Here is a 24,652-nt window from a genome sequence, read left to right on the forward strand (position 1 = left end):
GTCAGGGCGCCGTTCCTCCGAGGCGTGACTGCGGCGGCGGCGTCGATTGGGCGCGGGACGCGCGGCTTCAGCGCGAGGGCAGCGCCCCCCGCACGTGACGTAGGAGCGGGGCTCGGAGTCGGCCCGGGAGTCACTCGGCGGCGGCCGCGTCCCGCAGCGGCGGCGGTGAGTGCGGGCGGCCCGGCCCTTCCTCCCCTCCCCTTCCCCTTCCCCTCCCCTTCCCCTCCCGCGCCCGGCCCCGCGCCGCCGCCCGGCCAGCGGCGCCCCGCGCTCCCCCCTCGGCACCAGGGCCCCGGTTCCCTCAGCCCCGCGGCCCGCTCCCGCTCAGCGCGGCCGGGGCTGCCTCAGGCGGCGCAGCCAGCCCCCGGGCTCCCCGCAGCCCCCCGCGGGTGCCGGGGACGGGGTCGCTCTCCCAGGGACAGGGGTGTCCGGGCCTCCGTGCAGCGGGAGAGCTGCCGGCCGGAGCGGAGCCCTGACCCGGGGGGGGTGCAGCCCAGGCCGGCGTTTCTGCCCAGGGCTGCTGGGCCGTGTCCCAGCGAGACTGGGAGGGCCGTTTGGTTTCCTCGACAGCTGTATTTCCTTCAGCCTCTGGAAGCGGAGCGGTGTGGTGTCAAGGTAGAGGCGTGGGGGTGGGCAGAAGTGAAAGCGTGGGGGGCTGCCAAGGCTGGAGGGAATTCTGGTTCGAGGATTGACTTCTTTCTTTCTCTTTAATGATTGCAGCAAGCGCTAGCAGCCGGGCCTTTTGTCATTTCCCAAGAAAACTTCAAAATCAAATGGCTTGTTCTACTGCCAGCGTCCTCAGTGTTCCTTAATCAGCTGGTGAAACCCATGTGTGTGCAGGTGGGGCAGACCTTTTCTGATGCAATGGAGCTATGCCATGAGGACTGGTAAGACTTGGCCGTAGCCATGACAGAACCCCACAGGGTTTCGTTCACCACTCTCCATGGTCCACTGAGCAGCAGCTTCTTGAAAAGGTCTCGGAAAGACGATGGAGAGCAGCCCCAGGACTCTGAACCGGCTGCAACAGCTGTTCGAATCACACTTACTCTCTTCGAGCCGGATCACAAGCGTTGTCCGGAATTTTTCTACCCAGATCTTCTAAAGAGTTGTCGAGGGAAAGTAAAAGGTGGTTCTTCAGGAGACAAGGTAAGTGTCCTTGTGGCCTGTGGGGAACAATGCTCGTTCAGTTTGGAATTGCTTGATTTAAAGTGATTTTTGGTACCTGGCTTGCTAGAAGCTATGAGCAGCTCTTTTCCAAAGAGCATCAAAAGGAGAGATGCTTCTATGGTATGTGGCTCTATCTTTTTTGGGACCCTGCTCTCCTGCACATGAATATTTCCACCTTCGTGCTTGGCATCTCCTCCTGTGTGGTGGATGTGGTGCTTCCAGGTGTTGCCTGACAATTCTGTTCGCCTGTTGAAAGCCATTTCTCAGGATACGACGGCACACAGACTTGTGTAACATCTGAACTTTGTCTTCTGGGTGTTTTTCTATGAAAAGGAAGTTGATTGGATTCGACTTGTTTTTACTGTTGCTCTTCGGAACTGTTCAGCAGTCAGTTGATGGTTTGTGCTGCTTTTTTTTGTTTTGTTTTGAGAGTCGGGAGAAGCAGAGACAGGTACAGAAGTAGCTGAGAGAGCACCCAAAACCTAGAGACACTCTCAGAATCATAGAGTGGTTCGGATTGGAAGGGACCTTTAAAGGCCATCTAGTCCAACCCCCCTGCCACGAGCAGGGACATCTTCAACTGGATCAGGTTGCTCAGAGCCCCGTCCAACCTGACCTTGACTGTTTCCAGGGATGGGGCATCTACCACCTCTCTGGGCAACCTGGGCCAGTGTGTCACCACCCTCATTGTAAAAAAATTTCTTCCTTCTATTCAGTCTAAATCTCCCCTCTTGTAGTTTAAACCCGTGACCCCTTGTCCCATCGCAACAGGCTCTGCTACAAAGTCTGTTCCCATCTTTCTTACAAGACCCCTTAAAGTATTGAAAGGCTGCAATCAGGTCTCCTTGGAGCCGCCTCTTCTCCTGGCTGAACAACCCCAACTCTCTCAGCCTGTCCTCATAGGAGAGGTGTTCCACCCTCTGATCATTTTTGTGGCTCTCCTCTGGACCTGCTCCAACAGGTCCATGTCTTTCCTGTGCCAAGAACCCCAGAGCTGGACGCAGTACTGCAGGGGGGTCTCACCAGAGCGGAGCAGAGGGGCAGAATCGCCTCCCTCGACCTGCTGGCCACAATTCTTGTGATGCAGCCAGTCTGCGAGCGCACATTGCTGGCTCACATCCAGCTTTTCATCCACCAGTACCCCCAAGTCCTCCTCTGCAGGGCTGCTCTCAATCCCTTCATCCCCCAGCCTGTGTCCATGTTTAGGATTGTCCCGACCCAGGCGCAGGACCTTGCACTTGGCCTTGTTGAACCTCATGAGGTTCACACGGGCACACTTCTCGAGCTTGCCCAGGTCCCTCTGGATGGCATCCCCTTCCTCAGGCGTCAGCCGCACCGCTCGGCTTGGCGTCATCTGCGAACTTGCTGCGGGTGCACTCGATCCCACTGTCCATGTCGCTGATGAGGATATTAAACAGGACTGTACTGAATACTGTACTAAAGGTTGATTTGTTTGAGCTTCCTCCTGGATGTGCTAGTCCTGATGGGTTTAATGCATGGGGTTTTGGTGGCAGCATGACAGGATTGATTCTGATGGTTTTGTCTCTTTTATTTCTACAGAAGAAAGACCCTGCTGATCCCCTTAATGATGACGAAAAGGAAAGGCATAAGGTGGAGGCTCTTGCTAGGAAGTTTGAAGAAAAATATGTAGGTTTTTCTTCTTTCTATTACGTTATCCCTTAGAATGGGTAATGCTGTTCAGCTCTCAACCAGTAGTATTTTAGTAATGGTCACTGGCTCTTATGTTCCTGTTCTCCTGCAGTCTTGGCTGGAGGAGATTCTGGAGGAGGTTCTGTTTTCTATGTTCTTTTCCTGTCTCAGGGCTGTGGTCCACGAAAATAGTTCAGATACATTCTTAAATCACATGGCGGTCTGATTAAAGTGAATGATGGTCTCGCTTGTAGTGGCAAATGTCATTATCTTAATGTAACTTAAAAATTTAATTACCTTAAGCAAAAATTAATTTCTAGGCCTTGTAGCTGTGGCACGATGTAATCTGTTAAGTCTCTAAGTATGGTGCTCTGGTGAGTCTGCTGCCCGTAGGACAGTACTGCGCTAGGTAGCGTGAGAGATGCTGATCTGTCTTACCCATTTCCTTTCTGTTCCTCCTCTCACTTTACTTCTGTAGATGGCAATAAAACTACGTTATGTTTTACAACTGGCACTTTTGGATAGCGAGTTACTGTATTGTCTTGTGATATGAATTTGACCTGTGGGTCACCCTAATGTGCTGCGTGTATGTTTGATGTGTGTAGTACCGAGTCTGTACTGACTGTATAGCAGTTATGGAAGAACAATCCATCTCTGCACTGGCAGAAATGTTGAAGGGGTGCAGACCCAATTCAACGTAAAGTCTGCTGGCACAAAGTCAGCCTGTCTGGCAGGTCGGTGTTCGGCTTCATTTGGCTGCACTGTTTTTGATTCTGTATCACAAGACCTAAAACCAGATTTACCATATCCTGAGATCATAGTATGATGGGAGTTAAGGCTGGTTTGCTTCTGCCGCTGCTAGGAGCAAAAAAGATCTCATTCTCTTTTCTGTACCGGAGCCAATGTCAGTGTCCTGTATCGGGGCCATCCCCATGGTAACTGGAAAAGAAAGATGAACACACTGTCGATCTCTTACTCTTTAGGGTGGCAAGAGACGTAGAAAGGACCGTATTCAGGACTTGATTGATATGGGGTATGGGTACGACGAATCTGACTCCTTCATCGATAATTCTGAAGCGGTGAGTACTGGGGCAGGAGTGAGGGTGGTTAAAGGCAGCTGCCTGGGGGGGCTGAGCTGGCACCTGGGGAGAACCTGAACTGGGGGCACGCCAGCAGCGTGCCGGGGCTGGGGACCAGGAGCTCCTGGGGCAGCCGCGTGGCAGGAGAATGCTGGTTGGCAGGCGTGTCCACAGCCCCGTCTGTTCTTGGGGGAGCACAAGTCCCACTCCGTTGTCCAAGCAGCTCAGCTACAGAATAAGGTAACAAAGCTTACGGTGCCGATAGATTGTTCTCTGTTATTTCCAGTACGATGAGCTTGTTCCAGCTTCTCTTACTACAAAGTATGGAGGGTTTTACATCAACTCAGGAACACTGCAGTTTCGGCAAGCATCTGAATCTGAAGATGACTATGTTAAAGAGAAGAAGAAGAAGTGTCCCAAGGTCAGCAAGCCAGCTTTCTCAATTATTTCCTCTGTTAGAGGTGTGCCCCTCTTCAGTGGCAATGGCTGTTGGAAACAGCCCTGTTTTCATAATGCCGAAGCGAGGCGACTAAAAAGGGAAAGAGCAGAAGCACTTGGCGTGCCTTCCCCTTTATCGGTAGGGTTGTCTCTAGTGTAAAAGCTAGGTGCGCTGTGAAGTATTGATGACAGTGTGTGCCAGCACCGTGGTGATAGGTGTATGGGGTTTGGGTTAATGTGTCCATTGGGGAAGGAGCTGCTCTCAGATTCTTGGGAGAGGGCCCAAAGTGGGGGTGCAGGTAGGATTGTGGGAGACGCTTTGATTGTAACTCGGTTTTAACCCTCTCCAGAAGCGGAAGTTGAAAGATGGAGGTGAAAAAATGAAGAAGAAGAAGAAGGATGATTCTTATGACAAGGAAAAGAAATCCAAAAAGTCCAAGTTCCCAAAAGCTGGGTAAGGAGGAGGAGGAGGAGGGAATGCTTGCTGCTCAACACCTTGCTTCAGGGTTAGAGGTGGCATTTGTTATGCTGCAGTAGTACCTGTTGCAGTGGAGGTGGCTTGAGTGTGTGCTGCATAAACACCAGCAGGTAAACCCCCATTGCTTCCAAAGTGGGAGAAAAAAGGCAGCTGACAATGAGGGAAGGAGCACAGCTCCAAGCAAGAGTGTCGGAGCCAAGAGGGGCACAGCCAGCTGCAATGTTGGTGTTTCTTGGAGCTCTGTTTAGGCACTGATGGCGTGGGAACAGATACTGGAGAGCCTGAAGAGAAGGAAAAGGAATTTGGTCTCCTGCTTTTAATAGGCAAAAGGTGTCAGGCTGCTGTCACGCTAGCTCTCTCTTGCTTCAGCTCCTCTGCACCAGTTGTTTGTGCATTTCCAAATCTTCCTTGCTGGAATAATGCACGTAGCTAAATAAGAGCCTAACTTGGTGGAGATAGTTTAAACTCCATCATCTCTCTGCAGTGAGGAAGGACAGCCTTCTCTTCTCCAGGCTCAACAAGCAGCAGGACTTTAAGAAGCAATAGAATATTTTTCCTGGTCTAATTGGTTAAGGGGCTAAGACATACCAGGGGATTGGTGCATATGGCTGAAGTGAAATGGGATGAAGGTATCCTCCTCTCTTCCCCTTAATCTTGTATTCATTTCGGTTCCCTTTCCTCCTCCGTACTTTGTTTACAGCTTTACAGCATTAAATGCAAGTAAGGAGAAGAAGAAGAAGAAATACTCTGGTGCTCTTAGTGTCAAGGAGATGCTGAAGAAGTTTCAGAAGGAGAAGGATGCTCAGAAGAAAAAAGATGAAGAGCAGAAAGTGGCAACTCCTTCACCAGCAGAACCTCCAGCCCCGAGGGAGGCAGAGGCGATGCCTGACCCTTTGCTCTCCCTCTTCGGCCATGCCAGTGATAACGACCTGCTTCAGGCAGCGACGGCTATGGACTCGTTAACTGACCTAGACCTGGAGCGGCTCCTCAGTGAATCCCCGGAAGGGAGTCCCTTTCCTGATGTGGAGGATGGGAGCGATCCTATTGGGATAGGCTTGGAACAGGATTTCAAGCAACCGCCATCCCTCCCAGAAGGCCTGCCAGCCCCTTTGGAGAAACGTATCAAGGAACTGGCTCAGGTATGGCAGTTTGCTGTGGGGCAGTAGGATTGTGTGGTTACTGGAGTGGGGACAGCTCTGCTGGGTTTGTGTAGCTTCACCCAGAGACAGAGCACACTCCAGCAGGGGAATTTCGCAGTGCCACGTTGGATCACACCTTTGTGTCACCCAGTTTGCTCTTACGGCCCAGTCACTTTCTTGAACGCCCATATGCCAAGTAGTGTCAAAGTCCTTGGCCTTGTTATCTTCTGAATAACACTCAGTATCCCACCTGTCAGTGTGGTCAATGTGAACTAATGAGGCCGAAGGACAAATTCCACTGTAATAATTTTAATGTACTGTGATGATCAGGACAGCGTCTGTGAAGTGGTGTGCAGCATTGTGTATGTAAAATAAGTGGGTGCAGCTGGAAAGCTTTACCTGCTGTACAGTGTGAGAAGGCGTTAAAAGCCTTGTAGATGGGGCTTGAGGATTTGTTAGAGCCGTTTCCTGTGTCACACGCAGGCAGATGCCTTCACTGAAGATGGGTACAATTTGGCATCCGCGTCACTGGCAATTTGAGTTCTTCCCCATCTTTAACATCTCAGTGTTGGGGTACTGCTTAGGGAGTGGAATATATTAGAAGGGTGGTCCCACGTCTCTTCACCAGTAGTTCCTCCTGCAGCTGGACTCCTGTGGGACTCGCCCGTCTTCTCCAAAATGTTGTGACCCGCTTTGGGAACCCCTGTTCTGGAGAAGCGGGAAAGCATTGGGTGCTGGTCGGGGATCCCTCTCCTGGCATGTCAAAGAAGTGCACTTTCAGACTGGCTGTGAGCCTTCTCTGGTGTGAGGGCTGTCACCATCAGCCTGTCAACAAATGCTGAGATGGTTTGTTCCTGCTACTAGTGTTGTTTTTAAACATTGATTTTAAGTCGTAAACAGTGCTCTCGGACCTCTACGGTGGTGTGTGTGCTGCCTGCTGGGACACATCAATGTAGAGGACCTGTTACTTAAGCATCTCTTACTTAATAACTCCTGTTACTAAAGATAAGCTTCTGTTAAAGATAACTGTGTTCTGCTGAGGAATTTTAAGTGTGTATAGTGGTGCTGAGCAGATGGAAGAGGAGGAGGAGGAACTGAAGAAAGTATTGCCACAGCTGATAAAAAGAATGGGCTCTTCATGGATGTTTCTATTTGCTATTCAGGCTGTTAACAGAAAACACTGAAACAGCTGTTCCTGAACGATATGTGAGTTAAAGGAGAATATTATGGAGGCTCCCATGATATCAAGTGAATCGTTATGTTGCTGCAAGATAGTGTAATAGCAGACTACCCACAGATTTTCCTGGTTAGATTTTCCTGCTGCTGTCTCTCTTGTTGCTGGACTGTGTATGTTAAGAAAAGAAACCAAGGAGGAGGAATATAGGATTTAACAAATTGAAGCGTCTGGGTCAGTTAGGATTTTGGGAGATGTACTCTGGTGCAGGTGGGAATGAAGAGGTGCCGTACCTTTGTCTGAGAGTCAGGTCTCTTCCATCCCAGCAGGTGGGAGCATCTCCTGGGTTAAATGGAGCCTCCAGGCATTTCCTCTTCTACTTGAACTGATTTGACTTTAACTCTCCTTCCTAAAAGAATTTTCCTGTTGAGGATTCTCTTTAGCATTGAGCCTTCTCCTTTGATACCACCAGCTGTCTATGACCTGCTGCTGACAGAGAAGAATGTACACCTTCTGGGCATAAATTAATTGCTTATCAGCCTCAACCTTGAAGTGTTAAATCAAGGGATTTCAAAATCATGCCCTTCTCTCCTGGTCTCCTTTCCCATGCCAGGAATCACTAACTTGATGTGGTGCCTTGTGGTGAATCCCATTGTTTACATCCCCACTCAGAAGAGACTGAAAGCTCTTGGCAATTTTCTACTACCTCATTCATCTCTTGGAATTACTTTCCCACTGGACATATTTTTCATGGGTGTGATTTTTGGACAGTGCTGTGTGTGCTGTAGTCATAGCTCAGGAAGCTTCCTGAACAGGATTTTTTTTAGCTTCCGTGGTGTTGAGTGGAAACAACATACCCCTGTGGCTACTACTCTTTCTGTTGGCTTCTTGGCTTAGTGTCCAGGTTGGTCTAGAAAGCCTGATGATAAGTATCCCTGACCCTCATTAAACGTGACTAGGATGATCGTCCCTGTTTCAGGGACAAGCTGTACGCTCATATTACTCAATCTAACGGCTCTAGTGTGAAGTTAAAACCATGTCCTAGAACTGTCCCTTCTCCCCATGGGAAGTATGGCAAGGAAGCCAGTGGCCACCAAGCCATCTCCTTTGCCCCATTAAATGGAGGAATCTTCACTCTAGTGTAGCAACTCCAATGCACTTGACTCCAGTGTATCTGCACAGGAGAATCCAGAATGGGAAGGTCTGTGGGCAGGACACGGTCTTACCAGTTCAGATGGCAGGGTTGGACTTGGAGTGAGGAGGCCTAAGAGGAGAGGACACAATCTCTCTTCTGTCTTGTCGATTGTCGTAGCTTTTAGCCCATCTACAGCAGGTAGCTGGTGCAGAGTTTGGTGGGAATAAAACTGTGCCTTGTTTTACAGTATTTCTGAAGTGGTTTAAAAACCACTTGATTGCTTGTGCCTGTCTGTATCTGTGAACTGATGGTGACTTGTGTTATTTGCTAATTTCCAGGCTGCCAGAGCTGCAGAGGGAGAAGGCAAACAGAGATTCTTCACTCAGGATATCAACAACATCATACTGGAGTAAGTGCTGCCAGGAGAGAAGAGTGGGAAAGGAGAATATTAGGCGGAGGATTTTTGGCAAATTCAGGAGCGGGTTTAACAGGAGTTGTAGGGGTGTCCCTTATACAGGTCCTTCATGCAGAACATGTGTAGGATAACATGAAAGTCTCCTAGAAATGGCTTTCATTTGAAATATGATGTATAACTGAGGTAGGAGAAGATTGGAAGGGATGTATCCAGGCCTCCTGTTCTCAAGATGATGCTTGATACCTCTATGCTTAAATTTGGTCACTTGACCTGTGATTGTAGCTTGATACAAGAACAGTAAATCTCTCCCTGTCGGAGATGTCAGGCGTGTTCTTTGCTATTTAAGTTACATGCTATATGGAATATTTTATAACTGGGATAAGGCTGCTGTGTTCAACTGGTGTTCTTTGCAGACTGGAGGAGCTCCATTACTGCTCTGTGTTTGAGTCCCCCAATTATAGAATGCCCGTGTTGCTTCACGCAGCTGTTGATAATGGCTTCATTCTTCTTCAAGTGCCTGGAGAAGGCTGATGAATGCACACAGCTTTGTGATCATCGCACTGTAATGCTTACACAGAGGCTTTAATTTCATTAAGGTTTATCAAGGCACTTGAAGGGAATTGCCGAAGGGAAGTTTGGGAGTCTGTTTTCCTCTCGTTTCAAGTGGTGATTACCACCTTTTAGCATTCCAGTGCTGACTGCACAAACAGTCCTAATCTGTTTTCAAACTGATAACTTTAACCACATTCAGAAGTGATTTAAATAGATTTGTATGACTTTGCCATAGAATCAGTTAGGGGTTTTTACACTTATTGACAGAGAGGTGGCTTAAAAAGCTAGTCTCTTAAGTGATACATAACAGTGTAGATGGGTTTGGCACACACTGACCTCTCGAATCCACTCGCTGGGAAGTAAGTTCAAGCCCAAGGGATGACTTTGATTCTATATTATCCTGTGTTAGACCGCCATCGTATCTGGCATAAGGAGCGTGTACATCTCATTTCATTGCCTGACACTCCTGCGCTTCAGCTGCCAGGAAGAAATGCAGAATAAATGAAACCGCTGACATCCTTTTGTTCCTTTTTCAGATACTCCGAAACTAGATTAAAAGGCATAGCTTGGGATAAAGGGCTTGAGTCTGTTGATTCTAAAATCTAAAGAACCGTCATGTAGTTTGCTTGTTTGTCCCTCTCTGCCTGCCTCCAGCTCCCCAGGTTGCATCAGAGTTGCATTTATGTGGCTTAGAGAACCCCTGCCAGATCCCTGGTCAACGTTGTGTTTGTCTTGTTCTTCAGCATAGAGCTGCAGACGCGGGAGCTGAACAGCCAGATCCGGTCAGGGGTGTACGCCCACCTGGCTGCTTTCTTCCCGTGCAGTAAGGACACTCTGGTCAAGCGTGCCCGTAAGCTTTATCTCTACGAGCAGGTGAGTGAATTTGGCAGCGCAGCCCTGCCTCGTGTGCATGTTCCCCCTGATCTCCAGAGCACAGCTGTTGCCTGCCTAACGTGGTGGTGTCCTCCACTGAGCGTGGTTCAGGCACCACATCTGGTGGTGTGGATTCGGAAGGGGCAAGGTCTGGACCTGCCAGGTTTGGGTGTCTCGGCTGGAACACGCCACGTGGAACTTCAGTCTGCTCTGTGCTGTGCTCTAGGGTGGCCGATTGAAGGAGCCTCTACAGAAGCTAAGGGAAGCCATTGGAAGGGCCATGCCAGAGCAGATGGCCAAGTACCAGGAGGAATGCCAAGCCCACACTCAGGCCAAGTTTGCCAAGTAAGCTCCTCGTTTGCTCATTATGCATCTGTAGCTCTTCTCAGCAGGCTCCCTGTGACCTGTAGGCTGCTCTCATGAAGTTTACCACCTATTTTTGTTCTGTAGTCAAAAATTGCTGACGGGCATTAATTGGCCTAATTAAGCTGTGTGCGTTTTGTGCTATCTATGGCAATGCCGACTACAGCAGCATTGATGGGACCAGAACTTGGCTGAAGTGTTTCACTTCTGTGTGGGCATGCCTTTAGGAACATGTCAGTCTGAGAACCACCAGGCTGGATTAGTCCCGCGGTCTCTGTTACACAATACTGGGAGATTTCTTAACCTTGAGCACTTATCTCAGCTTGCACCCAAAGCAAGAGATTTAGGCCTTCTTCCCATGTGTGTGTTATCATTGACTATTGAGAACTCTGAACAGTGTTGTTCAGAGAAACTTAATCCTGTCCTTGAATCTCCAGGACAATGACTTCTGCATTATCTGTGTCTCCATTTTAGGATGCTGGAAGAGGAAAAGGACAAAGAGCAGCGAGATAGAGTCTGCTCTGATGATGAGGAGGATGAAGAAAAGGGAGGGAAGCGCGTCATGGGACCGCGAAAGAAATTTCAATGGAATGATGAAATCAGGTTTGCATAATTTAGATATTAAGTGAACCTGTGACTTGTCTTATTCTATGCAGTTGGAAGTGAAGCATTTCAGTATTTGTATCTTGTTTTCAGAGCAGCGCTGATCATCTGTAGTAAGTCAGCTTGGAGGTGTGTGGCAGACTGTGCTGTTTATGGAAGCCACTATTGCATTGATTAAATCTCACCCTTATATACATTGCAAAACTAAGCTGATTTCAGGCACGGGCCAGCTCTGAGAGAAGTGCTAAGAAGCCTCTGTGCAGAGGCCAAAAGAGAGGGACAGATCTTTGGGAAAAGAAGGAACTCGGCTGATTTGCTGAAATCCTGCAGACTAGACTCTTAACAAGACCAGATTTGTGGTTGTGAAAGCAGTTACAGCTAATGGGGATTGTGGCCCCTGGCACCCAGGGGTCTGACAAAGAACAGAGTTCTGGGTGAAGGGGAGAGCGACAAAGGATAAAATGAGAATCAGTCCTGCTGTCTTTTTCATCTTCTTCTGTAACAAATTGGGGTGCTGCTCCGTAGATGGAGAAGCTGCTCCGCTGCTTCATTTAGAACAAATCAAGGTTCACTTCCTGCCTTCTCATTGCCTCTCAGCACGAAGGTCTGCAGAGAGGTTCAGTTCTGTGGTTGTTAATGACGCCTGTAATTCTGGCACCGGTTTACTGCCTCTGCTGTTTCAGGATATTAAAATGGGAAGGGGTAACCAGGCTTTTTCTCCCCTGGCGCATCGATGTGCGTGCAGACGCAGAGCGAGGAACGTGCCCTTCCCTTCCTCTTCTTGCGGAGGCAGCGCAGGGTCGGTTTTATTAGCAAGGCGCTATGCGGAGCCAGGCGTGTCTTGGCGTATTTATCCAGCCCTGGATAAACAGAATGACCTCCAACTGGGGCAAGTTAATCCGCGTAACTGTATTTGAAATCTTCCTGTTCTTCAGGGAGCTGCTTTGCCACTTGGTGAAGATTAAGTTGGATGGTTATGACCTTGACAAGAATAAGGCTCAGTCTCTAGAGGATTATGTGAAGACCTTCCTAGATGGAGAGGTGAAGCCCCTTTGGCCAAAGGGCTGGATGCAGGCCAGGTGAGCAAGACTCAAGTTGTACTCCAGGGCTTCCTTGTCCTAAGGGACCTCGGAAGGTCATTAGTCCTGCCCCCGCTCAAAGAATGGCTAGCTTCAAAGTTAGATCAGAGTGCTCAGGGCCTTGTCCTATGGAGTTTTGGAAATCTCCAAGGATGGAGATTACCACAGCATCTCTGGGCCCCTGTTCCGCTACTTAATCACTCTTCATGAAATCTTTTCTCCTTATTTCCAATCAGAATTCCCCTTGCTGCACTGAACTGAATATTCCCTCTTTTTGCTTTTTACTGTGCACCTTTGAAAAAGGTCTGGCTCCATCTTCTTCATGGCTCCCCGCCCCCCACACTCTTTAGGTAGTGGAAGACTGCCATTAGATCGCTCCTTGGTCGCCTCGTTTTCCAGGCTAAGCAAACCCAGTTCCCTCTACCTCTCCTTGTATGTCATGTGTCCCTGTTCCTCAGCCATCTTAGTGGCTCTGGACTGTCTCCAGTTTGTCGACGTCTCTCTTGAGTTGTGGGCACCCCGAAGCTGGATGCTGTATCCAGATGTGACCTCACAAGTGCTAAACAGAGGGGAATAAGCACTTGTCATGCTGGCTGTGCTCTTGCTAATACCTGCCAGTATATAGTTAGTTCTCAGCCGTACACCCTTGCAGCAGTGGCTCACATTCAACTTGTCCAGCAGGACCCCCGGGTCCTTTTCTGCAAGGCTGCTGCATAGCTGGTTGGCCCCCAGCCTGTGTTGCTGCGTGAGGTTGTTCCATCCCAGGACTTCGCGTTTGTCTTTGTTGAACTTTACAAGGTTTGTGTTGGCTCCTTTCTCCAGCCTGTCCAGGTCCCTGTGAGTGGCAGCCCTGCCCTCCAACATATTCTCCCCGCTCCCTCCTTTTTCATATCGCCCTCAAACTTACTGAGAGTGCAGTCTGTGCTGTCGTCCAGGTTGTAGATGACAATGTTGAGTAGTCTTGGCCCCTGTATTGACCTCTGATGGATGCCACTGGCGGTGACAAGTTACAAGGCAGAACCAGGACTGAGGTGAGGCTGACTGGCCTGTGGTTTCTTGAATCTGTATTACAAAGGATCACTTTGTAATCTTCCTCACGAAGGATACGTTTTTCAGACGCTTTGGGAAGTCTTCCCTAGACCCTAGAGTATTCCCAAAAGAAAGCAAAGCAGAAAGTTTTAGGGGCTTCGGACTTGCACTAGACACATCGGAGAGCAGAGTAAGTAGGAATTTGGTGTGGTTTTCTTTACCCTATCTGGTGTCTTCACTGCTGTTTCCTGCTCTTTCACGTCCTCCATCATCCCTGCCATTGAGCTGGCAATTGCAGAGAGCCATACAAATTGCAGAGAGTCATTCTGCTGGGACTGTCATCAGCTTCTGGCCTGCTTTGTTTTGCTCAATAGTTTTAAAGAAAGGACAACTGTACAGTCTTACTGCTGGAATATCTGTCTCTCTGCATTTAAAGAGCTGGGCAGCGCTGTCGTCTTCTTTCTGCTGAATTTGTGTTTTGGGTTTTGTGGGGGATAAAGGAAGAAGTAGGTACCAGTTCTTAAGAGAAGTAAGTATGAGTAGCGCATTACAGATCCATTTGGAAAAGTCCACGTGGCCATTTATTGCAGTTGCATGTGCACATTACGTACAGTAATGTGCATGGTTGTAGTGTGGTGGTGTAGCGTACGGGAGCTGAATGATGGCATTAAGAGGTGGGTGCAGATTCCTACTTAGTTAATGAAGATGATATCAGCTTGAGGGTCTTAGCCTGTCAAGTTTTAAAAACCCTTTTCTTTGAATAAAAGGAAGTGAAAATCTTTTCCCCAATCTGTTCTCAGGCATACAGATTTTCACCTAAGACTCAGTGTAGGAGGGCCTTCCAGTGAAGTTAACTACAGAATGACTGAATAAAAGCGGTTTTCCTGGTTGCTTTCCAATGGCTGAAGGACAATGGTTTCTCCTGCTGGGACTTGATGGAGTTGGACTTGATGATTCTTATGGGTCCCTTCCAGCTTGAGATATTCTATGATTCTATGGCTTTGAGGTTTGAAGACAGAGGGTAGACTGACAGCCGCACAGAAGGGGAGGGGACGGATTGGCAACACTAGGAGAATTGTAAACAATTTCATGGTGAAGTCAGCTTGATTCACTGTCATCATGATCACAGAAGTTCATTTTTAAGAGGAACTTGAAGATGGACAGAGTAGCAACTTTGTGTATGAGTTCAGAGAGGCCCTGCCACGATTCCGTTTTCTCAGGTAGCGCTAAAAGGCGATTAACAGAAGATAAGGTTAAAATAAGCTTCCTTTTTAAAAGAAAAAGGATGACAAAAGTCTTTGCCAGGCTGTTAATAGCAGATGGGAAGCATATTCTGTATGCCAGTATGGAAGGTGTATTTACAAGCTTCTCACCCTGACATCTAAGAAGGCAGCTGAGTGGCAGCTGTTTTAGGTGAACTAGTGTTTGTGTGAGATTCTGGTTTACTTAGCCTCAGTAGTAGAGGGTTTTGGATGAAGCTCTATTGGCTGTGGTTAGTCAATCGTTACAGAAATGGTTGTGCTGATTTAAGAATTCACCTCAGCTGTTTGCTGGGGATGCAAAGGCAACAGAGACATGCAGTGTGCGAAGGCTTCTCATCCATGTTGCTGTACTGAGGCAGGGGAAGGTAACCTTTCTCTCTTGAAGTTGGTGAAGAGCTCTTGTATGATCTGCCAGCTCTTGGATGATCTGTGGCAGCAATAACGCCCAGCTCAAATGATTGGACTGCCTCTCCAGTTGACTGTCTGCTTTTTAAGCTGACAGAGCTTTTCCCTAAGTTATTGTCCAACGACTGCCTTAATGGCCTTTCCAGCGCCTACAAGCATAGCTCCCCAGAGAGGGAACTCTATGGGGGAATTCAGCAGGATTTTCCTGGAAAAGGGATGAATATTTGTTTGCTCTCTGTGGTTTTAATTTCACTAAGTCCCCTGCTGTACTGTGCAGCTCTGTCTCCAGTGATCCCAGCTGCTCTACTGGGTCTTGCTGGATATCACTTCTCATTGCTCTCTTCCCTTCTTAGGACACTGTTTAAGGAGAGCAGGCGTGTACATGGACACCTCACATCAGTCCTGTGAGTATCGCGCAGCATTCCTTTGGAGTGATAACTGGTGAACTCCGTTCCCTGGGGCCTGGGTGGATCATGCAGAAGCACCTGAGCTTGCTTGGCTCCCATCAGATAGTTTGGCGCTGCTTCATTTGGGGAGGTCTAGGGAGAGTAGTTGTTTGTGTGTGACATCTCCCAGTGACAGCCTTCCTGAGGTGCTTTAGCCTTACAGTAAGCTCAAAGATAAGAACTTTTCCAGGTTGCCTCCTGGCCTTGTTCAACAGACTGGAGTCAGGCCTCTGTGCTAGTCCCTGGGAGGCAGATCAAGGTAAAATGGAGTGTGATGCCAGCACTGCGATTATTGCTACCTGTTCAGTTGGTCCTTACTGGATTCTGGATTCCCTCTTTCTTGTTGCCTGGTTAAAGGAGGGGTACAGTGAGCTCAAGCTAGTGAAGATGGGTGAAACAGGCTTGTGGGTGGCAAACCAAGAGAGCCATCGGAATCCAGCTGGGCAGGTGCTTTAATGCCAAAGGGTCTCATGGATCTTGCTGGCAGTCTATAATAGATGATGATACGGACTTAGGCTGATGTCTGTTTGACAGACGATCCTGTTCTTGGCACTGGATGAGCGAGGGGAAGTGTGAGAAAGAGTATGAAATAGAGTGTAGAGTCATCCTTCCCTCAGCCATACCGTTCTGGCAGTTCAGGGATGTCTTGTACCAGAGATTGCATCTGACCAGACCAAATGATCTATTTTCCGTGAATTTGGCAGATGCTTTTGCATCCTTGACTTCTTCTGGGAACCTAAAAGAAACGTGTAACTTTTCTCCAAAACGGTCTCTGTATCAGTTTCTCTCTGGGTATTGCTATAGTTAGGTCAGCAGTGGGTTCCTGTAGTAGCTCCTAGCCCTGCAGCCGGTGCAGGATGTGTCTGTTGAGTGCTTTCACTGCTCTGCTACCACTTCAAGACTCTGCTCCGCTCCCTAATTCATTCCCCTGTGCGGGAGTTGGGGCTTCCTAGAGCAGCAACAAAATGTCATATGGTTTTGAATCCTAGCAACCTGAGATGCTGCCTCTGTTCCCTCGGTTCTTTGCAAAAGACTCAGTGGATCATCATAAACAGGGCCCAAGTGTGCTCCCTAATTGGATGCTTCCCTGCGGGCATTCAGTGAGCCATGTTTCTTTTGTCTCCCTCAAAACAGGGTGAAGAAGAAAGTTATAGCTCCTGCTAAGGTGAAAGTGAAGGTGAGTTCTTTGTTCTCGTGATTGGTTCTCATGACTGACGTACACCAAGAGTCAAGTGTCTGCCATCTTAAATCCTATATTTGAGCCTTGTATCTATACATTAGGTGCAAGGAAGTTGTACTGTGGAATAGCTCTAGTCAGTATTGGGCTTGAAAAAACAACTAGAACAGCAGCTAAAATCGATGGCAGCAGCAGTCAGGAGGGAGGCGGGGGGCTGGCAGGTACAGAACATGCCTGTTCTGCCCTTTATCCCCAAATCGGGAACCTTCCCTTTCCTTTTCAGCAGTAAACCCTGCTTCTGTTCTGACTCTGTCTTCTCTTGTGATTTTGTTCCAGGAATCTTCCTGCAAGCCAGATAAAAAGGTCTCGGTTTCTGTTCCTTCGATGCACTCAAGCAGCACCTTAGCTCTGTCTTCAGAGCCCCAGGGAGGAGCTCTGGGCATCAGTGCGCAAACCAGAGAACTCTTGTCCCTTGGGACAGCCCAAGCAGCCAGCAGCACTGGCACTCCTGCTACCTTCATGGATGACTCCTTGGATGAGGACTTAATTCATAATCCCACTTCCTCCCTTGAAGCAGTCTCTAAGGAACTGGCTGTGCTGAACAGCAGAGCGGGAGGGAGCCCTGACTTTACTCTGCCTGCAGCTCCAAAAGCTCCACCAGAGAAGATCCCAACTCTTGCATCCTCAGAGGAGAAGAGGACATTTCCAAAGTCCAACCCGTCCCCTACATCATCCTCTGGTTCCCTCCAGTCTCCTCTAAATTTCCTGGCTGAGCAGGCCCTGGCATTGGGTCAATCTTCTCAAGACAAAAAGACAGAGAACTCTAATTACAAAGAGCTCTCCTGCCAAGCCTCCCCCAGCAAAATCCTTCCTGACGCGCACCAGGCTAAACAGAAACACCACAGCCTGGTCCGGCCAAGCCACGGGCCTCAGACCTGTGCCCCGGTGCCGGGTTCTCAGGTGAAGGTCTTTCACTCAGGCAGCCAGCTACAGAAAACTTTCACCTCCCCGGCTCCATTTGTCAAACTGCAGAATCCCAAGTCCTCCTCCCCACTGCCCCAACGCTCCCTCCTCCAGCAGGTCAAGTCATCAACCAAAGCTCAGAGCTTCCATTCCTCTGCATCACCAGGCAGCACCCAAAACTCCGGCAGCTCCCACAAGAGCCCAGGCTCATCCTCATCATCTCTCAGCTACACAGGAAAGCACTCAAGTGGCTCTAGCTCTTCAGGACAATCTTACAAATCGCCCTTCGTTTCTGGTTCCCTCTCCAAGCATGGCGCTTCTTCCAGCAGCTCCTCATCTGGAGCTTCTGCAAACCAGGGCTGCTCCTCTGGGAGCTTGCTGCCCAGTGTGCAGACCCCTTCCTCGGGCCAGGCGTCCAGCCGCCCGTCCTCAAGCTCCTCTGTGAAGAAGACGCCCGTTTCACAGAAGCTGACTCTGGTGGCACCTCCTGGAGGTTCAAACGGAGATTCTAGTGGGGGCACTCAAGGAGTGGCCAAATTGCTGACCTCCTCCCTAAAGCCAGCTGTTGTTAGCAGCACCGCATCTTCTACCTCTGTGCCGGTAAGCAGGAATGTGCTGGCCTAGCCTAAAGCCAGGCGAACGTATGGCACTGTCAGGCCATCTCCTAACTTGTTCAGACTTCGTGTAAAGCGGTGACTTCAAAATAATTTCCTGAAATTCTTGAATGACTGTCTGGATCTTGGCTGCTTAGGCTAGGAAGTCCTGGCCTTTGCTGTGGGCTTGCGCTCCAGAATTCAAGCTTTCCTTTTCAGCTTAAAGTAACAAATAAGCAGAATACGGTTCAATAATGTCTCATGAAGGACTCCTGGGTTACCTATACAGACTTGTATTATTCAGCCATTGTACTTAATGGTATAAGGACTTTAATTTTCATCTATAGCAAAAAAGTAATAATTCCTAACACTGTTGTATTAATTTGTTGTTGGCTGCTCATACCTGCCTTCTTTTGTGGCATGTGGAAAGAGCTGGGCAATTAAATGAGTACATTTAAATGGGCCTGAAAACCATGTACTGCTCAGCCTGTGTACCTTGTCTGTTACTGAGGTAGAGCTGAAAAGCATTCCCCAGTGGTATCTCTCTCCATGGGAGAGATCTCAAATAACATTCTTGGGTGCAGGAGTACACCAAACCTTGGTGCCTTGAGTTGTCCCCAGTTATATGCTGCCAAAAGTGAGTAGGAAGCATCCTCCCTGGAACTCGCAGGCAGTGCGTAAGCTTTTCCTCTGCCTAACAGTTCCAGAGTAAGGCAAAAACAGAGTGAAATCCAGTACAGTTGCATTTGGAAGAGCATAGCATCCAGCAGCTGGATTGCCAGTGTCCTGGGCACCTCCGGATGGCCTCAGGAGTTGGCAGCTCTTGGGCCCTAGCTGGGAGGGCGCTTCTTGCAAGGAGGAATTCTTGAGCGCTCCATGTTTTGCAGTTCTTTAAGTATGAATGATGCTATGCCTTGGTTTTCCTACTCCTGAGTGACCTTTTCTGTTGCTTTTCAGAAAGGAACTAGTGGAGCTGTGCTGCTAACAAGTTCTTCCTCCTTAAGTGTACTGGCTCCATCCTACAAGTCCAGCAATCCAAAGCTGCCAGCTGCCCTGAGCTCCACCCCGTTAGGTATTATCTCTCCTATTCATTCGTTCCCTCTTCATGTCATCTCCTTCAGTTCAGACTCCTCCCCAAAAGCAGGAGTATCAAAGGATGCAATAGTTACGGGACCTGCTCCAGGAACTTTCCACCACGGCCTTGGCCACAGTGAGTATCTTCCTGGTCACGCATGTGTGTGTTACTTGTGCCTGTGCTGTCAAATAACAAGAACGCCAGTGCTCTGCTGTGTTAACCCATTGCAGACCAACCCATCTCTCTTGCTGTCGCTTCATGCTGTAGTTCATGCACTTATATCTCCAGCAGTTGCATTTGGAGAACCTTGGGCACATCCCTATAGCTAGCCCAGAAGTCCCAATAGCTGGAAGCTGAGCTATAGGCTAACTGCTGCAGCTCTTCTGCTCATTTCTGTCTTCGATGTGTATTTGTTCTTTTTTTTCCCCTCTCCTTTCTTTGTTTTTCTCTCTAGGTCTTCTAGCTGGCTTGCACTCCAGCCCCCACCATGCAGCGCCACTCCCACATTCTGCCCTGTCCACTCATTTACCGCAAAGTTTGCCAGGTAACTTGTCAGACGGTCGTGTTTGTCTTCTGCATTGTGAGTCATCCTGTATCTCAGCAGATACTTCCTCTAGGGGTGAAAGCAAAGTGGTTGTCCACGTTGTCTGACCGGTGCGGTCGTCGCCAAAACCTGCGGCCTCCCCGAGGTACAAAGCGAGGCGTAGCCCTCTGTGCCTTTTACTGTTTAGTTAGCCAGGGCAAACTTGTGAGTTTCTGGAATGATGAGCTCTCAGTGCTTATAGCAAGTGTTTGGTTCCTGGAGGTACTCAGCTTTGCTGCTTGCGTCGTGGTGAAGAATTATCCTGCCGGGATTAAAGCTGTGCATGTTTATGCACAGTCTGTCAGGACTGCCCAGGAATGAATATTCTGGCTCTGTGGAGTTTTGTTTCTGGTGACCTACATAAAATGTGTCAGACCAGAATGTCTTGCATCTGTGCACTGAGCTAATTGCCTGCATCTCCTTCGTGACAAGTTTGTAGTGTTAATGGAGACTGCTTTACTTGGTGTTGACAATGTGATGATTTTGCAGTTAAGCCTGTTCCTGCCCCAGTTTGATGCCTGCAGAAGCAATGCATAAAACAAGAGATTTCCAAAGAACACCTTCTCTACTTGTAAATGGAGTCCTGCCTGGTGGGCTGTGAGCGTGTGTAAATATGGTAGCACTGTGGAGGAAGGAGAAGAAGTCAGGGGGATCCATGCAGCATTCAGAAAATTGAAATGCAGGGCCAGCAGATCAGGCTTATCTGCTTCAGGGAGTTGCTTAGCCCATCGGTAATTGCTATTTCTGCTTTCTTGATTAAGTGTTCTTTAGCACTTCAGTGCGGTTCGGTGCCGCTGTCTTAGTACCTGCCCCTGTTGTGATTGTCTTACTGGGCAATATAAGCCTGACTTAGGAGTGGTTGTGCTAGCCTAGTATTGTGGCACTGAGGCCATTATATGTGTGGATAACCTGCTGGAGTTCATGTGGCTTCCCGTAGCAGTCATGGGGTAAAATGCCCTTGACTGCTGAGCACAGTGCTTGTTTGATGAAGAAAGAATAGAGTGCTGTGCACTGGTGAAAATTCAAAGAATTTGTTGTCTTTGCTTCTTTTGCTGGAGTTTGTCTGAGGCAGGTTGTTACGCTGCTCTGATGCGGTGGAGCAGGAGGTAATAGCAGCAATCCCTGGTGTGACAGACCCTTCCTTCCTGTTTGTAAATTCACAGTTACTGGAGAGTGAGATGATTGATTTCGGTTTGAACATGGGATGTGAAATGTATTCTCTGTCACTGAGAAGGAGTTCTCGGTCCCATTATTTGAGGGAATTTAGAGTGGTTACTTCACTGTTGCTTATAGGGCTTATAACAAAAGAATTTTTTTGTGGACTGGTGCTCTTAAGCAGGACATAGTGCTAGAAGCTGCGAGTGGACAAAAGGTGACTAGGAATAAATGAAGAAAAAACTGACCATTGAGACAGCTTTAGCAGGGACCCGCTTTCTCACTTGGTGCTTTCACATAAAAATTGGAGATTGAGCCTAGTGCTGTCATCTCTGGGAATATGCCAATTGTGGTGTTTTGTAGAAGAACACAGTAGATATTTAAGTGACCACTGTAGTCTTAAAATGTATCGATTTGTTCTGTGGAATAAACTGTGGTTGGCTGTATAAGCAGATGGCCACAGCTGCATTGCTCTGTCTGAAAGCTGCGAGGACTCTGGTGTGTTAGGAGGTTGCTACAAATGCAAGGAAACATTTATGTCTTAAGTGCTTCTACCAGCATTCATCAAAAAGTGTCTGAGCAAGGAGCATCCAGTGCTTGCTTGTGTGTTGTCACTGCTGCATTTGCTGGTGGAGGCGCCTGCGTGCTGGTGCTGTGGCGATGGTTCTGACTGCTCGCTTTAGAAATGCGACGTGCTGGGACTGAAGCTCTTGCATGGAATGAGCTGTCCTTGTCCCGCAGAAGAAGCTGTTGCTACACTGCTCGGTGCCACTGCTGCTTAACTGCACACCTCAGTACACCCATTTGCTCATCGTAATCTGATGGTAGTTCTAATTGCTCCTGGAAAACTTCCGCTTCCTTAAACTTCCTTCCTTTTTCTCTCTTCAGTGCATTTTTTTCTTTTCCCTCCACGTCTGTTCCTTTCCGTTGCTTCAGTGATTAGATTCCTATGATTCCTGTTGCTATTAGTGGGCACCTAAAGCCTTCATTACAATGGCAAAGGTGTACTAATGCTGTTATTTCAAACCACCTTTAGATGCAAGGCAACCAGTACCACGTATTTCTAGTTTCCTAGATGGGGAGACATGGTAGGGTGGCTTTTAGAGAAGGGCATAGGCTAGCTAGTCAACGAGCAATCTGAACCTATGCCGTGGTGCTTTTGCTGGGAGGCCGCAGGAGACCCTCAGTGCTTCCTGTGACCCTTACTCAGGTGCAGAGGCAGGGCTGCTCCCAGTTGTGAGATGTCTCCAAGCACATCCTCTTACCCCCTGATTCCTTGGTGCTGGAAGGGAAAAGTAGGTCTTTCTGTGTGGAGAGATGTGGCTGCCCCAGCTGCACATCAGCTCCCTGCACGAGCTGATGCCGAACCCCCTTCCCACTTGGTTTTATTTTCTTTCAGATGCCTCTCAGCTTCATGGCAAAGGGTCCAATGCACAGCAGCGCAAGTTGTGACGTCTGCAAGGAGGGGAGCTAGAGCACACATAGGATAAAACCAAGAGGAACAGGTCATGAACTTGGGATATCGGCTGTGTCTCTTTCTTTCTTTTCTTTTTTTTTTTTTTTTTTTCTCACGACAACTGGAGAGACTGAACTGCAACGAGGAACTCATTGGTGCGTTTGCTCAGAGGCTTTCAGAGCTAAGCCCCACGCAAAGGGCCACCTTGAGCCATGCCCTAATGAGAGAAGCATTTTGTAGCACTGTTTTATTGCTGCTGCCCTTCACGCATTCCCTGGCACTGGCAGGAGCTAGAACTCACAGGGCGACTCGGGTGGCTTGGCTTTCTTGCAGTGGATTCCCACCCACCTGTGTCTGCGTCTGCCAAGTACCTCCAAGTACAGTTACCTCCTTGGTCTCCCAGTGGAGGGCATGAAAGGTGCTTCTTTCTTCTGCTTTGGATTTACTTGGATAATTCTAGCACTGCCAGTGCTTTCTGAAGACATTTGACTAACTTTTCAATTGTACTATAAAACTGTGCTACAGTTAATTGGAGGACTTAACATTTCCTGTGTGGTGAATCTAACGAACCACCTGATGTTCCCCTCTGGAGGAGAAGGAAGACTCTTTAGAGAGACATTTTTAGATGCAGTCATTGACTTTGAGAATTCGACTTCTTTTGGTTTTTGGATTTTTTCCTCCTGCTCAGTTTTATCCTCATTACCATCGAATGCATTGGATTGAATGGGACACTTCTCAGCATGTCACATATATAGGAAGACATAATTCCAGTGCCTTTTATGGTGGAGCAAGAATGGACTAGTGACACACATTTCAGCCCTATTTTGTGTGCTCCTCAACCCTTTTTTAATCATTCTGTATTTAAAATGTATTCTGTTTTATTTAATAGAGCTTTTTATGGTTGCACATCAAAAAAAAGCTGCACTGTCTGGACTTCAACGGTGTCTTGGTGACTGCAAACACAGTACCAAATCCAGCAAGAGCACCAGTTCTTATCCAAGTTTGTGCAAGCGGGTTCCAGACCCTCCCCTAAAGCCATTCTTTCCTAGGGTCATCAGTTATGATCTCTTTGGTGGGCAGAGGGAATGATCTAGATTAACCAAGGTCACTACTAGTCAAATGAATTCCAGAGAATAATATTGCTCTCCTTGATGATTTCTGCACTAGGATCATGTGCTTGTCACAGCTGCAGGAATGGGGACCATCTAGAATTGTGGTGTGTCTTTTCTTTTTAATTTTTTAACTCTTAGACCTAAATACTTCACCTGAGCACACCCTTTCAGTACGTGCATAGCTAAGGGCAGGCTGTGGTTCCAGCTGAGCTTTATGGGTTTTGATTTTCTGCTCTTCCCCCAGTCTGCCTTTTCTCAGGCCCCCACAGCCACATCTGAATCGTGCAGTAGTAGCGCTGATCCGCATAGGCTTTACTGGTATTTCATGCAAAAGCTTGCAGCCTTCCTTCCTGGGCTTTGGGGAAGGATGCTGACACTGAGTATACCAGCAAATATCTGCTTTAGTTTTCCCCATTTTTGGTAAGATCCAAGATGGACTGTTTTCAGTCTGAGCTGATAACATAGTTTCCCAAGATCAGTGCATTGTTTGTATCTAAAAAAAAAAAAAAAAAAAAAAAAAGCAGCTCAGATTTAAAATTTGTTTACAGAAAATACCTAGGTTGTAGCAAAAGAGCCAAAGACAGAACTTGTGTTATTAAAACTAAGCACAGCAGTTATGGATGGACTCTGAGCAGCGGATGTCGCATGGTTCCCGTTGAAGGCCTAATCCTGAGAGGTACTTTGCACCTTCAACTTCCCATGGTAGCTGAAAGAGTGTTCAGACACCTGGCAGGATAGGGACTCTCAGCGAGTGACTCGAGGTACTGGTTCTACTCCCTCTCTTTGCTTTCACTTGAATGCTTCTGCTGGGAAGCACCCATGTGCGTGGCCAGAGCAGAATGCCCTCCTTCTAGGAATTTAGCGAAGCCTCTTGCCTCAGGGAAATGTTTATTTGGTGGAAATTCTGTGGGATATTTTTTTCTTTACATGCTATAATGAATGAGTGAATGGTATGGAGCAGAGTCGCAGCAAGGCAGAACCACGCAGAGACCCGACAGCTGATGGGGAGCCAGGAGTCTGGCATCTCTGCCTTGACGAGGCAACTTGCAACGCTTTTGTGATGGTGTGGGGAGGCGAGGCTCCCATGGCACTTACTTAGTATGGCAGTTCCTTTCGAGTGTAAGAGCTGCGGTTTACTATTATATTTTTTTTTTGTGTGTGTTGGGACTGTCTTGCTGAAGATGGTGGGGGTGGTATGAAAACTGTTGATCTTGTACAGAATAACTGAATAAATTGTTTCAAAGTTTCCAA

At 48.2% G+C, this 24,652-nt stretch overlaps 1 protein-coding gene across 2 annotated transcripts; it reads left to right on the forward strand.

Moving 5' to 3' along the window:
* LOC142416217 (ubinuclein-1-like) lies at window positions 1-24,639 on the forward strand. 2 transcript variants are annotated; one of them, XM_075515454.1, is made up of 18 exons: window positions 1-165; window positions 721-1,146; window positions 2,728-2,814; window positions 3,801-3,896; window positions 4,183-4,317; window positions 4,685-4,788; window positions 5,513-5,951; window positions 8,599-8,669; window positions 9,971-10,100; window positions 10,327-10,445; window positions 10,938-11,066; window positions 12,002-12,145; window positions 15,195-15,245; window positions 16,422-16,464; window positions 16,801-18,027; window positions 18,978-19,230; window positions 19,550-19,639; window positions 22,233-24,639. In XM_075515454.1, the coding sequence occupies exons 2-18, from the start codon at window positions 907-909 to the stop codon at window positions 22,283-22,285; spliced, it is 3,411 nt and encodes a 1,136-aa protein (XP_075371569.1). In that variant the 5' UTR covers window positions 1-165; window positions 721-906; the 3' UTR covers window positions 22,286-24,639. The 2 variants fall into 2 exon arrangements, with proteins under 2 accessions (XP_075371569.1, XP_075371570.1); XM_075515455.1 differs by lacking the exon at window positions 19,550-19,639.
* Window positions 24,640-24,652: the final 13 nt, after the last annotated feature.

The sequence above is a fragment of the Mycteria americana genome, chromosome 12 (genome assembly GCF_035582795.1).
Source record: "Mycteria americana isolate JAX WOST 10 ecotype Jacksonville Zoo and Gardens chromosome 12, USCA_MyAme_1.0, whole genome shotgun sequence".
Classification (NCBI taxonomy): Eukaryota; Metazoa; Chordata; class Aves; order Ciconiiformes; family Ciconiidae; genus Mycteria; species Mycteria americana.